Raw genomic sequence first — 18,587 nt, 5'->3', positions numbered from 1 at the left:
GTTTTTTTATTTTAGTTTCTTTCCGGCGTATATCCTTTCCTGTAATTTGCACTGAAGAAAATCTGACTTCTTATCCTTTATGGATTAGGTGTCTAAAACGAACTGGGATTCTTATTTCTAGGGGTGGGCATAAAAATCGGAAATCTTGATCCCGTCCCGAAATTCATAGGGACGGGATGGGACGGAGGTCTAAAAACGTTCGTCCCGTCCCGATCCCGTCCCGTTTCATAATGGTGGGATGAGACGTAAGACGAATAATTTATATCCCGCTTCGTCCCGTCATGTCCCACCTTTAATGAAAACTTAAAAATTCTTATATATTTGTATCAAAATATAACTAATTTATGTTCTTAATAATTCTAAAATTATATCAACTCAAATAATAATGGTAAATTATAATATTTTAAACATAATATGCATTTTTTTGTTAAAATTTCATTATTGAATGTTACTTTGTTATGAAAAAGTAAAAATATATATTTTTATTTAACTTCATTGGAAGGTGGGATTTGTCCCGTCCCGTCCCAACCGGGATTAATCCCAAGTGGGATACATTCTTAAAAACCCTCGTCTCGTCCCGATTCAAAAGAGTGGAACGGGACGTGGGATGAGTCCCGTCCCGTCCCATCCCGTGCCCACCCCCTACTTATTTCTTTCTGTTTGCGGGGTTATCCTATTTTATTATGGAGATGTTTCGTAATAACGTATTAGACAAGCATTCTTTAATTCTTTGCCTTCTCAAACAAGACAGTGATTCAAAGAAAATTGATCTGAAATTGATGAATTGCAGTTTCACAAACAAGATTGATTCAAGTAATGTACTCAAATAAGAGCTCATCCAGCGGACTAGCTACTTGTACAGTTGTTGTACACCAATGCACCAACAGTGCTACAAAAAGACTGTTCGTATAGGTCTGAATATTCCTTTCATTTGTTTTCTGACTTCAGACTCACTAAAAAGGAACCGTAAAAAACCCAAGGATGATAATGATTTAGCGGTAGTAAGCACATAAACGGCCATGATGCTGCGTGTTGAAGCTAGCATTCCTAGCACAAGCCACCATTATCAGCAGTTCACTCGAAGTATTACAAATCATCAAGTCTCAGTCTGTATAACGCAAGTAATTCTGTGACATCTTTCTTTTTACACACGTATATGAAGTGCGAATCTGGATCTTCCAGAGCAAACTCAGCTGGAAGGGATCCGTTCTCAGTGACAGGAACAGGTTCCAAATATGACTTTCTTGAGGAACTGCAGCCTTCAGGCCTCTGGAATCCAGGTTTCGCTGTTAAAACATGGTCAAAAGTATAAGCTCCATATTCAATTATAAATCTGAAATCACAATGTATTAACCAAAATAACAATGTCTGGATAACAGGAAACCCACATAATATAAGTTGACAATTTACAACAGGTCCAGGAGAGGGTGGACAGATGACATGAAAACCTTAAGAATCCCAAACTATAATTTTATAGGTCTTCCTTGCGCTCTGGCTCAGCTCTATGGCATTATACTTTGACAGATGTTCACTGTGTGGTTAATGAATTATCGTAGATTTTCACTTATTATATAGATTATATTTGCTTCTTTTTCTTGCGCTTCCCTTTTTTTTAATATAATGCCTACTGATGCAGGATCGTGGGTTCGAGCCCCACGGTGGGCGCCAAAATGATGCTTTATAATCTGCTCTAGGGTTTCTAGGCATCACACTCGAAGGTTTTAGGCATCACACCTAAGGGAAGCTTTTGCTTCAATTTTCATAAACTCAAATGCCTGCAAAAGGCTACAAATTAAAGGCCCTCTACATATAGAGAGGATAAACCCCAAGAACTATTAGGATCAATTCTCGAACAATAAACCAAATATTCCCTAGTAAAAAAGAAAATCCGTCTAAGGAAGAAATCATAAAACTATCCAAAACTGGACTTAAAATATTCTGCCTGCATTCGTTATGTCCAAAACCCGACTTTACCCTGCTCTTTGAGTTCTTCCTTTTGAGTGCTTATTGATCCTCATCCTTGACCAAAGCTGCCCCCTTTGAATGTGATACATAAACCTACCTAATTCCCAGGAAAGGTTCACTCAGATGGAATACATCTACAGTCAGACATTCTTTATTTTAGTTGTGCCATTTTAAACTTACTTTCAGTACTATCACATGCTACGGTGAAGTCTTTTTAAGCACTTTGATTCTCTCTATGAGAGTAACAGATTTAATTGTGGTTGCCAGATTATACATACACCGATATTGGGGACTCAATAATGCAAGCTTTCCCACTTTAAGTGATTAAGTGTGGTGAAAAAATGCAGTGCATCACGCATTATGGGTTTTCCATATCTAAAATACAAACATGGCAGGAAACCATATACTAGCAACATGTTCCCCAATTACTGCGGAAGGCAACAACCAATCATGGGGATGATACTATCAAGAGATTTAAAAATCACAATAAGCAGAGATATAGATCTTAGTAGACTTTATGACCAAGGTTTAGAAGTTATCAGTGACAGCTACCTACAACATGTCTTCTAACAAAAATGTGATTGTTTTATGCTTCGGTCCGCATTTTTGCAACTTTGCATGTGTAAGTATCTGATGAAAGAGCCATTTGAGTATCATGTTAAACTAGAAAAAAAAGATCAGAACAAGAATGTTGACTTGTTACATGATCGGTCCTTTGAGTATTTTGAAAAAGGCAGAGTAGACCTGAAATACTATACATCTAACTGTGACTTAACTGAACTTCAACATTCTTTTCTTCATCCAGATAGATAACAACAAAACATAAACAGTTGCGCGAAAAGAAGAAACAATGCAAGACACAAAACATTTAGGGACCCTAAAACTAAAATCACCAAATATATTTGAACCATAATATGGAAACAAAATCACTTACAGAAACAAGAATGAATAAACTGAGCATATTTGAGCAGCTAGAAAAAGAGATATTGAAGTGACAGGACATATAATTTCACTTACGTTGGATATATAGAACGGTATTCCAGTCGTACACCGGCCGGCTCAAATGAGGCATTCTAACTTGAGGATCACCATAAGTTATCTGTCATAAGGCATGTTCAAGAACAGATCATATGCTTTCAATTAGCTTCCAATGAAAGTCAGAATGAAAAATATAAACACCGGGAGATTTAGTTACCAAAATATAGGCCCCTCCGGGTTTAAGAAGCCTGCAAAAAAATAATACCATGGTTAAGCAAAATATAACTAAATAACAAATGATTCATTTTGAAGAAGAGAAGGGAAACGAGGCCCTAGTATAAAGTTATAAACAACTGGAACTGAATGTTTGGGAATGTAGAGTGTACAACCTACTCACTTCCCCTAGCATTTGGGTAGCACTAATCGGAGCATCATTGCCGCACTGACATATAACAAGAAACAAGATATATAAGTGTTCTCAGTAATGGCCAGGAGGAATCATAAAAAAACATGTCAACATGCATCATACCATCAATGAATCAAGAGTTCCTATATCAAGGTTTTCGACAGATCGCAGGTGCAAAAAAGTGGTGACAACAACAATATAGAAGACAACATTAGTATAGGATACCACAAAGAAAAATCAACCATAACAACTACACAAGCTCGTCTTACCTTTATCAATGATACCGTCAAAGGATTCATCCGGGAAGAAGCTCATATCCCTCACGTCCATCTGCTTGTCTACAATCACAATTCATAAACGAAAAAAAAAATTAAATACCAATTAAGTCACTATAGAAAGTACTACACAGAACTATATATACAACTGTTGTAGATTTTTAAGAAAGAGTTAGAGCAGGTCGCAGGTTATACATTTCAACTGAGGGATGTGCTTGTTTCTGGTCTTCATCAGATCAATAACCACAGATGAGATGTCAATGTTCATAATGTCTTCATATCCATCTTTGGCCATGTCCTCGGACATAACTACAACACAAGACACATCCTTTCTCCTATCAGAATCCGATTCCTTAGTATATATTAACCTCAATCTCATCAAACCGTTAGATATACACAATGCATGCCTAGACTCTAGAGAGAGAAAATAAAAGCAGCAGGTAGAAGAAGAAAAAAGGTAGGAAGGGAATACTACCGGCATTGCCGCAGCCGACGACGAGAACAGAGGAGGAGGTGGAGGGGATGAAGTGGCGGATATAAGGACGGAGAGCAGAGTAGCGCTGGTACCAGTCGAATAAGGAGTCGCCTTCCTGGACGTAGCGTGCGTCCCAGTAATCCGCGTCCCCGTAATCGTACGTGTTGCAGCTCGACACGTCCCTCATCATCTTTCTGATGGATTCACCGGCGGCGGCGGTGGTCGGTGAAGACTGTTGAGTTAGGGAGAGAGACAAAAAGTTTGGAGGGTTTCTGAGGTTGGGCTTTTTTTTTGACGGTGGTGGGTCTTTTTAAGGATGAGGTATCCACTTCACGCCTTCCATATCGGGAAAGTTTTCAGGCGTTGGAAAGATACCTAACTACCCAACTGTTTTACTACTTTTGTACTACCTGACTGTTGGACAGTTATACATGGTTTGCAACGCACATTTGGTAACTTCAATTTCGTTACGCTAGGAAAACGTGGTGGTAGATGATGATTCTTTTTCTTGGTCTTCTTCAAATTGTCTCGAGTTCTTGGAAATAAGGGATTGTCCATCGCTGTTGCAAATGCCTTCAAATTTTAAACAGCTATGGCTACATTCGTGCGCACAGTTGGAGCTAACTGAATGGGTTCCTCGATGATAAGTCCTTACCGGAATACCATCAAGCTAGTACGTCGATCAGAATACTCTACGTAAAAACAATTTGCAATCTTATAAGAAATTTTGACATCCGTAGTCTGTCTGTGCCAGAATTGCAACACCAATGAAGCAGGGGGCACTTGCAAGCCGTCCACAAATGCTAGACTTGAAAGCTTGAAGTATCAAACCAACGAGTAGACGTTCATTTTTGAAGCAGGAGTTCAACGCTGTTAAAACTGTATAGCTTACAAACAATGATGTAGCTTACGCCTTATGGACCCCTACAATCTAATCACATATTTATTGAATTCCAATCCAGCGTGCATAATCAACCCACCTGTTCAAGAATATGAATAATTATTATGAGACATGGACAGCAAAACATAAAATAGTATTCTAAAATAGAGGTATAACTCAGATCTTACATCAAGGACCCCAAAAATGTGTTTCCAGTTCGAACAGCAAAGCAAATTGCACTCAGTGCAAGCTTGTGTTGGTGTAGCAGGGGTTCTAGAATACGCTGTTCAATTATTCCAGCAAGAACTTGGTACCTGTCAACAAAAGGTATATACTTGTTTAACTTGAGAAATTTATGCAGAAAATAAATCATGACAAATCTATGACCTGCGACTAGCCTTTCTCATTTATAAGAAAAGACCAAGTAGTAGTGTGGTTTCCAATCAACATAACCATGTGAAAGATGTACTTAAATTTGCAAACCGAAGTAGTTGTACCTTAGATTGCTAGAAACTGCCATGTAGACCCCATAGGCTGCACTAGTTGATAATATGGGAACATCTTCCGCTTCACCAGCAAAGGATTTATCCAGAGCTTTTCTCGCAGCAATCAATGCATTTGTTACACCAGTACCAACCTGAAAATAAATTCAAATAAATTAAAAACTGCAATTTGTGCTTTATGATACAATGTAAGCATATGACAAAATCAGAAGCATATCACACCAGTACAAACTTGAGTAGTAACTTTCTATATCTCCAGTTCTTAAGCTACAAGTTTTAATTATTTAGTTAGTTGCTAAGAGGCAAACTAGCCAAGAAACATGTTAGCATATGCAAATTGTTTAGATGGAATGAAAAAAAAAAGAGTTTGCTTCAACACTAGGCTCATATTTCTGTTACTGGATGCATATATATAGATAATGTCAACAGCAACTGAAAATGAAATTCTCTTATAACAGGTAACTTCTCATCTGTTGCACTTGTATTATAATTAAATTTGAAAAGCAAATCAGAGGACATGAAGTTCAACAATCAATATAAGTAAGGTGTTTAATTACCAGAGATGCACCAGTCCCAACCACAAATAGTTTAGCTCCATTTCTCTGTGTAAAAGAACACAATGTACTTTGAATATCAATCACAATCAACACGACTGCTAAATTTCATGAGCAGAAAACATACCAAAATCGCGCCTATTCTCTGCAAGATTGAGTAAGATGTTCCGGCCAAAGCTACCTGCAGACAGGATTGATGATTTCCCTGGATGCTATACTTGACAAAGCAGTAACTAAGAAAGTCAAAGTCGTGCACAAACCTGAAATGCATTGTCAGGACAGCCATAGAAGAACTTGGTAACACGCCCAGCACTAACAACAAGAGGTTTCCGAAGTGAGACAGTAGGAGCAGGAAGCCAGACAAGCATAAAATCAGCTATAATGGCCATCACCTAAGATCGAAAACTGAGTTAGCAGATGACAATTATACAGTTCTTCAAGTAAGAAAACTTTATGAAGTTAAAACACCCAATAAACATAAAACAGAAACACTTGGCCGCTTAATAAAGATTGCTAGAATTGCTAAGTTTTGTGATCCACGGAACAACTCTGAGCTATCAGTAGCACAGCTTAACATTGAGTTCAGTATGAACATGATAGTATAATGCATTTTTCTGAATCATGACACCACATTTAGTAGTAGATTATCCTAGTACAACATAGATTATACAATACACTATATTTCATATTCCACTGCACTTTAGAGAAACTCAGCTGCTGGACCCAATTGTACAAATCCATCCCTTATATCAAATGATAAATTAACTCATTTTGCGAGAATAGTATAGCAAAATATGTGCGCATTGAAATCTTATCACTAGAACAACTTAACATAGGTAGAGCTCAGGATGAGCAAAGATAGCTTTCTACATTAATCAAATTTCAAATGCATATCGCTGAATTGAGATACCATTGCCGAATTTAAAAGCAGATTATCCTAGTTCAACATTAACTATATGACGCCCCCCATGATCCAGCACTATTTAAAGCAACTATGTTGCCAGACCCAAATGTAGTTATTATACAAACATCCATCACTCAGTTTATACAATAACTCACTCACTTTCGAGTATTGGAAAAAAAATAGTATTGCACTATCTAAGGGCGATGAATTCCATACCACATCCGCAAGCACAAAATCCAGCTCTTGGGTAAACTTTTCTCTGCGCCGCTCCAACTCCGCAGCCGTCTGAAAATCAAACCAGCATGGAGAGAAATCATGTTCATGCTTATCGAGCCTGCCTACTATATCTTGTCACCATCAATGTCACAAAATGAAGAGAGGACTATGCCACTATGACTCTGGTATTGTTTCATGTAAATGACAACGCGGTAAAAGTAAAAACATGCGGGTAAAAAGAGAGAACCTTGGTGAAAACTCCGACACCGCACTCGATGCCAACTTTGGTCAAGAACAAGTCGTCGGCGAGCAACCGCTCCTTGAATCCATCAAACTGAAGCAGCCACCGGAAGATCGCCGAATTCTCCAGCTCAAAGAATCTCTTCACTATCAACCCTGGCACCCGTCCCGCCTCCACCGCCGCCGCAAGGTCCTTCGGCAGACTCTCCGCCGTCCTTCCCGCCTCCGCTATCGCCATCGCCGCCTCCGCCTTGTTCTTCTCCCTGTCCTCCTCTCCATCATCTCCTTCACCGCCATGATCCCCTCCGCCTCCGCCTCCGCCTCCGCCAGAGGGTGGACCGCCGGAGGAGAAGCACGTGGCGAAGGCGGAGCGGGGGAAGGGCGACGTGGCGAGAGCGAGGGAGGTGGTGGTTCTGGTTTGGGTGATGATAGAGAAAGAGACGCTTGTGGTGTGTGGGAAAGAGAAAGACGAAGAAGAGAGAGAGAGTGACGAGCGAGTGGTGAAAGTGGACAAGTTGGAGAAGGTGGCGACCGCCATTGTCGCAAGTTCTCCGATCTCGAAGTGTTAAGGGCCGGGTCTTTTTCTTCACAGAAATGCGAGAGTGGATGACACGCGCTTCTCTTCACAGTCGGCTGTCGGTCGGTCTTCTCTGCCTTGTTGTTGGTTGATTAAGAAAGATGAATTATTGCAAGGATATAAAAAAAGCTCCGAGCAAATTCAAAAAAAGGGTGGGGATTTTTGGAGGCCATACATCATGCATGGTTTTTAATAAAGTCCAAGTCTTTATGGGTTACGAAGGACGCTGTGTCTCCATCGCCCGGAAGTGCATGATTGAGAAGAAAGTTCAAAGGGAACTGTGAGGAAGAGAGAGAGAGAGAGAGAGAGAGGTGAGTGAGTGGTGTTTTGTGTTGCCAGGACCCGGTAGAGATATCGGTGACTGAACTGGTGACTGTCGGAGAGTCAAATCCTCAAAGGAAAGTTACCGTATTATTCTCATGCCAATCATGTCATGCTCTTACTTCAACCAGTGTAAATAATGGCCACTATTGTGTAACATCCACAAGTGATTCTTCTCGTGTGGGAATCCCTCCCCCATGCCTATGTTGGAATCCTAGTGACGCTTATTTTCGTGGTCAGGAAATCTCACACGCCGATCAGTCTCTGAATCTAGAAAGTTTTTAAGGATACATACCGTAGTTGTCTCTAAAAAAATAATAATAATAATTTGGCATGATGTTTTTTTTTATAGAATGGTTTGACTACTTGTAGAGAAATGATACATAAATTAGAGGGAGGATAAAGAGAGATATGTCTTCTTTTCCTAACAAGAACACTTCATCTATATGGAGAACTTTATATATATAAACACTATGTTCCACAAAAGCTCTATGAGTGGCGAGAAAAAGTCGGTCACAAGGTGTCAAAGATTATGTATCAAGTCCTAACTCGAGTATAGGTTTAACCTCGTGTACGTTAAGACTAGGGATGTCAATAATACCCATCGGGTAGGGTATTCGACCATAATGGGGTTGTGTAATGGGTAAAAATGAGAAACAGGTATGGGGATTTTCTATATTCTAAATATGAAATCGGGTAACGGGCGGGGATGTATTTTGATCATCATCTCTATCCTCACCCAATAAGAATAAAATATATTATATATGTTTCAATATTAATTAATTAATATTTATGTAAATAAAAACTTTTTTATAGTTATTATTTTATTTTGAACTAGACTTGTATTGGTTTAAGTTGAATTAATGTAAAAAAAACAAACTAATTTCATCATGATATTTAGTTTTCATTTTAGATTTTTATGTTTTTCTATTCATCATATGAATTTTTATATAATATAACACCACCTGAAACTTATCTATTTGATAATCATATAGATTTTTAGCCACAACATCAGTAAATTATATACAAATTGATTCATATAATCACAAAATGTGATTAGTATTATTCAAATCATCACCTGAAATTTATCGATGCGAAACTCGTAGAGAGAAGCGAGTGCGGCGTCGTCAATCATTTCCTCGCCGAACTTTTTGACGTCCTCGCAGAGCTTCTCCACTCTCTGCCACCGGAACTCTTCGTCTGCGCGAATCGCCGACTCCGGCTCCGTTTCAACTTCGTCGTCGCTTTGTTCGAGGTCGTCGGACATATCGCCGGAAATGTCATCGTACTCGTCGGCCGCGACGTCTTCGTCGTCCTCATCCTCGTCCTCCCCCTCTTCGAACTCCTCGTCTTCCTCCTCCTCATCGTCGTCGGCGTCGGAGAGCTGAGACTTCGAGGCAAAGGCGGAGCTCGGGGACTGGAAGGTGACTCGGAATCGGAGGAGATTCGGGGGAGGTGGCTTGGGGCAGCAGAAGCCTAGGGTTTGGGTGAGGTGGTGGAGTAAGGGAGGAGGTGAGGGAAACGGATTCCCAACGGGTATGGGGACGGGGAATACCCATTACCTTCTAACGGAGGTTGGGGCGGGTATGGAGACGTAATTGAAATTGGGTATGGGTATGGTGTTTCGATCCTTTGACCCTACCCCATTGTCATCCCTAGTTAAGACGTGAATCATACTCTTATTACAAACAATCGATTATCGAATATCCATAAGTAAAATAAGGCATATTTCATAACATGACGAAGAAACATAACTCTTGTACCTTTAATTTTAGAAAAGTCGTTTGAAGACATGCTTAAACTATTTACAAAACACACTTGAATAGTGTTTCTTTTCAAAAATGTATTTGTTATTAATTTATATAATAAACTAAAACTAAAACTTGAATGTTTTTAATGTATAGACGTATAGTACAGTAAAACCTCTATAAATTAATAGCATCGGGATCAGCAAAATTTATTAATTTAGTGCGTTATTAATATATCAATAAATTAATAAGTTATTAATTTATCAAAGTATAATAAATATTTTTTTTTAGAAAATAATTGTTGTATTTTATTCAATGTACTACATTGATCATTTATTATATAAACATTATTAAATGTATTACTTTGTTCGATGTATTACATTGTTCATATTATATATACATTATCAAATTTACTATTTTGTTCGATATACTACAGTATTCAACAACTTATCATTGTAGCGAGGACATTGAATATATAATTTTTTTTGTTACGAGAAGAGAAAAACACACAAGAAACGAACATCATGTTAAGAAAAAAAACATAATAAGATTCAAAGTGGCATCATTTTCAAGAAAAAATAAATAACAAATGAGTCGTACTTTACAAAGTACTTGTAAATGTAAAATTATTTATATCTAATAAAAAATTATTGCTACATAAGAACGTAATACGTATAAAAATAGAAAGAAGTGTCATCTTTATTTATTAATAAGGAGGTCTTATATATAAGCATTACATTGAGTATCCCATAGATTCAGGGATTATATATTCTTTCTTATCTAGACTAACCTATACTAATTAGGATAAGATACACTGGAAAATTACGAAGAGTAATTCTCCTACAACACTTCCCCTTGTATCGCGATCCTAATGTGTCATGGTGCAATACTGTTGCCTCAGTAAAAACTTTGTCAAGCAAAACAAAACCCTCTTGGGTAAAATAAAAGGCTTGGTCGAAGGGAAAAACAGCATAACACACCAACTACAGTTAAAGATAACATGTGGTATAGACTCTCCCTAAGGTCTGCAAAACAACTCCCCCTAATCCGTAACTCAATCTCAGAGTTTAGATAGATAGCATATACGAATGCTATTCACATTCTTCAAAAGTAGCAATTGGTCTATTATTTGAATATCAAATCTCTTAAAACATTCTTAAATCAAACATGTACACTAATCCGTACATTGATAAAAAGAAAGAGAATTGCATGACAACTCAAAATAAGAGTTTGCAATGAAAATCAGATTCACGCGTAGTATGACCTTCACGTACTTAAACATTCATAACTTCTTTGATACAATAGCTATGGATAAACCGTAAAAAGTTCTGGAAAGTAGACATCTTGTGGCTTTCAAATGATAAATGATTCACAACCTAGTTCGTTTGGATCAGATCACAAATCTCTATCAAAGTTGACTCAACTGCAGGTTTCAGACATATCCGTCCTATTTTACTAAAACATCTATAACTCACTTAATATAATAGATATGGTCAAATAGTTGGTGGCCCTAGAAAATAGACACAGATCTTTCCAATATACCCAATTCACTATTTTCCAACAAGTGAGCTGCCCTATAGGTTCCGTGGAAGTTGACATACGAATCTGGGCAGATTCTAATATTGCTTCATTAAAGTATCTTTTGTGTTGGGATATAGGATTTAATGTCATAATGAGTTGTGATCAATCATTGACATATGTGTGGGCGCACTCAGCCATCATCTTGGCCTTATGTGTTTAAACCGAATGAGATGTCGAATCAAGTATATTACAACAAGTACTTGCATACACATATCATAGTTAAATATTAAGAGTTTCATCTCTTAAGACTTATCATTTCTCAAACGGGGGAAACACGTCTTCTCCTGACTTCAACTGATTCATGGAATACTTGTAGACATTGGTTTATTGTCCTTACTGCCTTTAGCCAACCGATGAATAACATCATCAATAACGGTCATCACTTTCGAGACCTAGTATTCTCAAGATCCTTTCATTCTTAAATGTAGTTGCATGCAATATTGCATATTCCTAGACAATTATGGGTAAATTATTTATGTGTAATGAGGGCCCTAGCTATAAGCTATAACTGCTTGATTGTCGCTCCTGCTCATCCATTCTACAGAATGAACATAGGCTTACGAAATGTTCAACATTTATCTCGGCTATGCAATAAAAATTCTTTGAAGTGAATTCTCTTGCATTATCTAGTCAACAAAATTTGATTTGATTTGATGGTCAAAGTGGTGAGCCCTGAGTTTTAAGCAAAGAGCTTCGGAATTGCAGCATTTGGCTCTTAGTTCATCAAAAGTCTATCACACTTTATTTTAATATCCCTACCTTAATCAAGTTATTGCGCTCCGTGGTCTGGAGGCACTTGAATTAGGTTAAAACCAATCCATTCAGGATCTTTATCTACATTTCTTAACTTAGTCCTAACAGAGATGATATGTGACCACAAGCTGCAAATTCAATTGTTTTGGAATACCTAACTGACAAGGTATTATGAGGACAAACCGTCTCATATTTGATTCCATGACGTTTTGTCAGAGAGATTGTGCCATAAGGTGAGTCTAAACTATTATATTTCTCACTATGCCTAACAAATGTATAACCGATAGGATTTACATGTGCAGTGTTGGCATTACTTGACTAATGACTTGTCTTTTTGTTAAAACTGGAGCCTACGGCTTTCCAGGAAGTTGTGGCGGCGACATGGGTCGATCATCACCATCAATTCCTGCCGGATAACACTTTCCATGTAGGCTAATCTACAATGTTAGAATTTTTCTTCAACAGAGTATGTATGGTTTGACATCAAACTCATTCTTCGAGATCTCTCATTTGGATTAGTATTGACATTGAGACGTCCCCCAATGATAATCATTATCCAAGAAAACAGACGAGTGTGTATCATTGATCATAGATCAAGTTGTGTCATAACTCGCATTCAACAAGTATTATCAAACCAAGTGGTCTCTCCACACTTACGTAAGAGCCATGGCCTAGTGACACCATCTACCACATTTGTGGAGTTACCACGTCACCAACAAAGAGTGCCTACAGACATCAATCCTTACTGGCATAATTGCAGCATGTATCTCCAATCTCGTCACTTCCATTTATAGGACTATTAGGAACTTGATGAGACACAGTGGGACAACCACGATAAAAACCAAGTCATTGAACTTGAACAAACTTGTTCTTCTCTCCCCCTAACGACGGGGAGATTGGTTCATCAAAAGTGACTAAATGAAATCGCATGTTAAGATCTTTATAAGCGGACATAGGTGGAAGTTCATGTTTTATTCAAAGACGAAATTTAACATCAAATAACTTATCATTATACGCTTATGGAGGCGCAATTTGGCACATAAAATATATGGACGATAAACTGTTAACATAATCCATTAAGAAACACGCATATTGTTAGACTTGAAACACTAACATGTGAATCGTTACAGTCGTAATGTTAATGATGGTGGTAAAGATGGATACTGTAAAACAAGACACGCTACAAGTCGTAGCTTATGGTTCAAATTGTCGGTTAGTTGGAAGCCTAGGCACATCAACAACCAATACCGAACCTCTCTTTTTCACTTCGTTGAATGGTTCATTGACTTTTCGAACCCCGAATGCATGCTACGAAATTTAAGGAGCAAGTACACATGGGTGTTACGAATCCAATGCCACCAGTCACACTGCCGAAACCAGTCGGAAAGACACTGAACCAGTTGAACTACTCGCCGAAGGTCAGTAACCACTTGTGTCGAGCGTTTTACCATGTTCTAAGTCTCCAAATGGGCTTACATTTTGTGAGTATGTATCCTTGGATGTTAGGAATCAGTGGCCATAAGTATCACCTCAATAGCTCACCTAAAAGTAGGTGAACCGGTCCTCGTAATGATATGTCCGCAATCTGTAAATCCTGAAATTTTAGGTTTTTTCAATTTTTGTCATTGTTTTGGGTGCTCCATAACATCTAAGTGTTGGTTTGAGTTTAACCATGATATATGTATCACCACAACATATTTTATCCTCAAAGTGAATGATATGCCAATTTCGGCTCCCATCATATCTCATTCTCTTTTAGCGTAGGAGAGTGTATGTCACTCCTAAACTTTGTTAAAGAATACGCTTGGAGATTAACCATAGTCAATGAAGGATCATAGAGGGAGCTTATGAACTTGTTAACGCATAGATTACATCTCCATTACTTTGGAGGAATTTTATTGATCTGTTTAACTTATTTTCTTAAAAGAATAGCCTAAACGAGTCATCGATTCATTATTCCAAATCATAGTATCGTGAAAGAATACAATTCACACTATTTTGACTCATGAGATGTGTTACATCATTTGAAGCAATACATAAGAACTCTTTCACAATGAGTTTGTAGATGATAATAAAATTGGCACAAGGATTGTCTTGAAGTAGCTTATCATCTCACCAATTTTTATGTATGGTATCGTTGTGAATTCATCAACTAGACAACTACTATGACAAAAACTATTTCATAGGTTCAATTTCTCTCTTGATGCATAAAAACATGTGACCTTGAATCATAACGCCATAAGACATTGTTCTCTTCGTAGTCACAATGAATTAAAAACTAAATCTATTAATAGGTTTAAGTTCTTCTAGCTATGCACTCAAAGTCTCTTGAACATATTCATAAACAAGAATATAGAGACAAGTAGTCTTAGGTCAAGACATAAATATCACAATATAAAGCTCGAAAAATGTACTGATATAGTCCTAAATGGCCGCATGACGTTACTTAAGGGCTTTAGACCCTCAAACGTCATTCACGAGTGATTTTGACATGTAAATATCATGCATATACACCATAAATCCAAATACAAGGATTGGTGTTGCCTAGGCATACTCAAAAAGGGTTGCCGGCGTCAACAATAATAGAGCCAAAAAGACTAAGAGGCCGTGCGGGGGCCATGCACGGGTTGCGGTGAGCCATAGGGAGGCTGAGGGGGGGGGCTCGCATGGGGGCTGTGGATGCCTAGGGGCCAAGATAAGACCTCGGCTAATTTTTTATGCCATTAGGGCAAAACCGGGCGGCGGAAGAAACATCTTGGTGATATTGCCAAGGTCGTAACTCGCGAACCTGTTATAGTTTGCCACTCTCCTAACTTTGTACGAGCGTTAGTTCAATTTGAACTTTGTGAAAATATCATCAAATTTTTAGAGTGCATTACATGGCATGTAACACTATAAATCATCACCAAAAGAAGGTGGAAACATGTCATAACAAGACATCAATCAAGGCTTCATCATGTCAATGAGGCATAAATATGCTACAACAAGCATTGTCGGTTCGAAATAAAGTTGAGAGCAAATGCTTATGGCTTGGAGTTCTTCAGCGTTTTGCAATGTTAGTTTGCAAAGTGTTGATCAAAATCAATAGATGATAACATAATCCGCCAAAGATTATGGAGAACTAAAACATATTTATGATAACAACATCAAATATCATATAAGTGTGCATTACGCCACACAAAGATCGTGTAAGCCTGACTTATACCACAATTAAAACCGTAGGCTTATGTAGGTAGTGTCATGTAGTATGTAATGCGTTACATTTTATTAACATATTGCTTTGGGTAATGAAACCATAAATGCATCAAGACATTCTCATATGTTCGTTTACTTGAACTACATGAAAATTTTATGGCCAACAATTGGATTGAGATCTTGACCATGAACAAATTTTAAAAAAATGCATCGACTAAGTAATATTAGTCACATAAAGTTAGGAATAAACGGATATGTAGTCATTCAGACTATTAACCGAAGCATTTTATACTTCATTATTTTCTTTTAATAACCACAATGTATAATTTCTTTGAAATCCGTAATAGTGAGAAGATATTCTCATGTTCTTCATATAATAAGTGTCTTGTTTCAAGAACTTCTCATATCTTACTATTGTATATTTTGACCATAGTGTTTATGTCTTTCAATGAAACGATGTTGCACCAAAAGAAATTAATCCGAACTAGGTGCATAAACATATCCAACATGAAATGCCAAATTTCAGACACATGTTGCGGTCAACAAGAGGGAATTAGAGGTCAAGTCCTAAAGTATGGTAACTCAATTCAATAAACCGTGACAAATTCCGTCACAATGGTATAAGTGACAATTTTCAGTCACAACCAGTGGTATAAGCGACAATTTTCGTCGCAAACCGATGTTTGTCCCTTTTTTTTCAACATATAGCTACACACAACGGCTACGGATGGTAACAGCGGTACTTTCAGCCGCTCCTAAAACTCGGTACCAGGGGAATCATATCCATGTATACCATCCGAGAAGCGAAAGAATCAGGTTGAAAAGGAAAGGCATGTTGAAAGTCCCCGATGAAAAACAAAATTCAGAAGAATTTAAATTGCATGAAAGCAGCAACATTAATTAAAACATACTTGTTTGTTTGCCAAAATAAAACAACATAATAGTTTCTCTTACTTTATTCCACTATCATGCTTGAATCCACGAATATACATCGCAAAGTAACTCTTGCCATTCGATTTCGTTCGACATGCCATTAATAACACGGAAAATAAATGTATATGGTTAGTTTACATAAACCATATAGAAAAATAAAAATAAAATTACTGAAATAAATACATTTTTACTCATAAGATAAAAATACTTTTTACTTGGGGTAAAATTACCATGTCCCTATTACCGTTTTACCTGAGGGGTAAGAAGTGCCTCAAAACCAATCATGTTTGATCGAAAAAAACCAACACGAGTCGGATCCTTGAAAATCATGTCGACGGGTCGAGCAAGCACTGGGCTTGTAGCGTGGAGCCGCACCGGTGGGTCTTCATCTGGCGTCAACAAGACTACCTCGTGCGGTCAGAGATCTGGGTTCTCGAGGCTAAGCACCGCAGATTTGGGGTCGTCAACGACCGATTTGGGCACGAGTCGCCATCGCTGGGACACGAGGGTCGACGACGGGGTCCTAGGAAAAAGGATACGCCGGTATGCAGTGGAGGGACGCCGAAACTGGGCAACAACGATGCTTGCCGGAAGGTCGACCTCAACAGATCGGAGAAGATAGTCGGGTGCCCAAAGTGAATATTTGGGTGCCCTTGGCCAAAACCGATTTCAGTTTTTTTTTTCAATCCGACAAAATTTCTTTTTCTTTTTCGTCTTCTGTCGAATGTTTTTTCATGGCATAATGAATTTTCAGGAATTAGGGTTCTAAATCTAGGAACTCAGGGTTAGAACTACGTACTGATTACGTGTTATAAAATAATGTAATACGCGTCAAAATAAAGAAAAGTATCATCTTTATTCATTGATAAGGAGACCTTATTTATAGGCATTACATTGAATATCTCGTAGATTCAGGGATTATATATCATTTCTTATCTAGACTAACTTATACTAATTATGACAAGATATACTAGAAGATTACGAAAAGTAATTCTCCTACAACAATTATTAATTTGTATATTTGATGGGATCCATGTGAAGTCTCGAATTCTATTATCGTATAAATGTAGCGAAATATTTGTAATCATTTGTTTTCTGGGTAGGGATGTGAGTGGGGAACGTTGTCCACCACCGAGTCATCCCATGGTTGTATTTTGAATTATTTTACGTTAGTCCCAAGTCATGACCAATGTTTTTATTATTTTAGTGAAATTATTAATTTATCGGACATTAATTTAACAAAGTTTTACTGTATAAGGTTTTCCTAAGACTTGTTCTATATGTTTGATTCATTCGTGTACATCGTGGGTTAACATGCTTCTCAAAAGTCTCTTAACGCCAAATTAAACCGGCCACACAAAAGATTTTTAAAAATAAAATCTCATATATCCCCCAACACATATTCTCCTTTTCACTTCTCATCTCACACCTTTCCCAAAATAAAATATGCATAAACATGTTATATAAATATTCACATGTAATAACACATGCTTTCCAATGTAAACTTATAATAACGATTCTACACAAAAAACACTTGTTTTTCCAACCTATATCTATATATGCATAATCATGCTAAACTATTTAATTCTACAAAAACTAAGCACACATGAAAATACATATATTTAACAACACAAACGTAATTCAAAAGAGCCAAAAGAATTCAGCTACATGTTGCTAAAATTTGACATAATAATGGTAAGGTTTAGGTTTCCTCATTTATCAAAATCCAGGACTCGTCCTAGCTTAAGGGGTGGTCCTTAAGTCCCTATAATTGTTCTTTATTCTTAGGCCATGTTTGGTTCAAGGATTTGCACCTTGGGAAAGGAAAGTAATTCCTTTTTAGATCTTGGAAGTAGATGAAAAGTTTGCTAGAATGGAAAACGATTCCCAATGGACAGGAAAACTGGGGGGAAAGTGTTTCCACCCATCCACCCTTCGGAACCAGTTTCCCTAAATTTCCTGTAATAATTATTGTTCTTTTGACTAAATTATCCTTGCTCATCTTGATACTCTCATATGTATCAATGGTCACCTAGAATCTTCTGTCATGTTTGGATTATCTTCCTCACAAAGCAAACGGCCA

General features: G+C 37.7%; 2 protein-coding genes across 2 annotated transcripts; both read right to left on the bottom strand.

Annotated features, from left to right (window-relative positions):
- Positions 1-786: 786 nt before the first annotated feature.
- LOC126804039 (uncharacterized) lies at positions 787-4,326 on the bottom strand. The gene is made up of 8 exons (XM_050531794.1): positions 4,100-4,326; positions 3,820-3,933; positions 3,619-3,687; positions 3,473-3,492; positions 3,333-3,385; positions 3,161-3,191; positions 2,983-3,064; positions 787-1,286 (listed from the first exon to the last, which is right to left on the bottom strand). The coding sequence occupies exons 1-8, from the start codon at positions 4,287-4,289 to the stop codon at positions 1,087-1,089; spliced, it is 759 nt and encodes a 252-aa protein (XP_050387751.1). The 5' UTR covers positions 4,290-4,326; the 3' UTR covers positions 787-1,086.
- Positions 4,327-4,796: 470 nt separating this feature from the next.
- LOC126804029 (protein RETICULATA-RELATED 4, chloroplastic-like) lies at positions 4,797-8,271 on the bottom strand. Its single transcript, XM_050531785.1, has 8 exons — positions 7,404-8,271; positions 7,157-7,225; positions 6,297-6,428; positions 6,164-6,217; positions 6,040-6,084; positions 5,477-5,616; positions 5,168-5,293; positions 4,797-5,079 (listed from the first exon to the last, which is right to left on the bottom strand). Exons 1-8 carry the CDS (start codon positions 7,932-7,934, stop codon positions 5,043-5,045), a joined length of 1,134 nt encoding a protein of 377 aa, XP_050387742.1. The 5' UTR covers positions 7,935-8,271; the 3' UTR covers positions 4,797-5,042.
- Positions 8,272-18,587: the final 10,316 nt, after the last annotated feature.

Source organism: Argentina anserina, chromosome 7 (assembly GCF_933775445.1).
Source record: "Argentina anserina chromosome 7, drPotAnse1.1, whole genome shotgun sequence".
NCBI lineage: Eukaryota > Viridiplantae > Streptophyta > Magnoliopsida > Rosales > Rosaceae > Argentina > Argentina anserina.
This window is presented reverse-complemented; position numbering and strand designations above follow the sequence as displayed.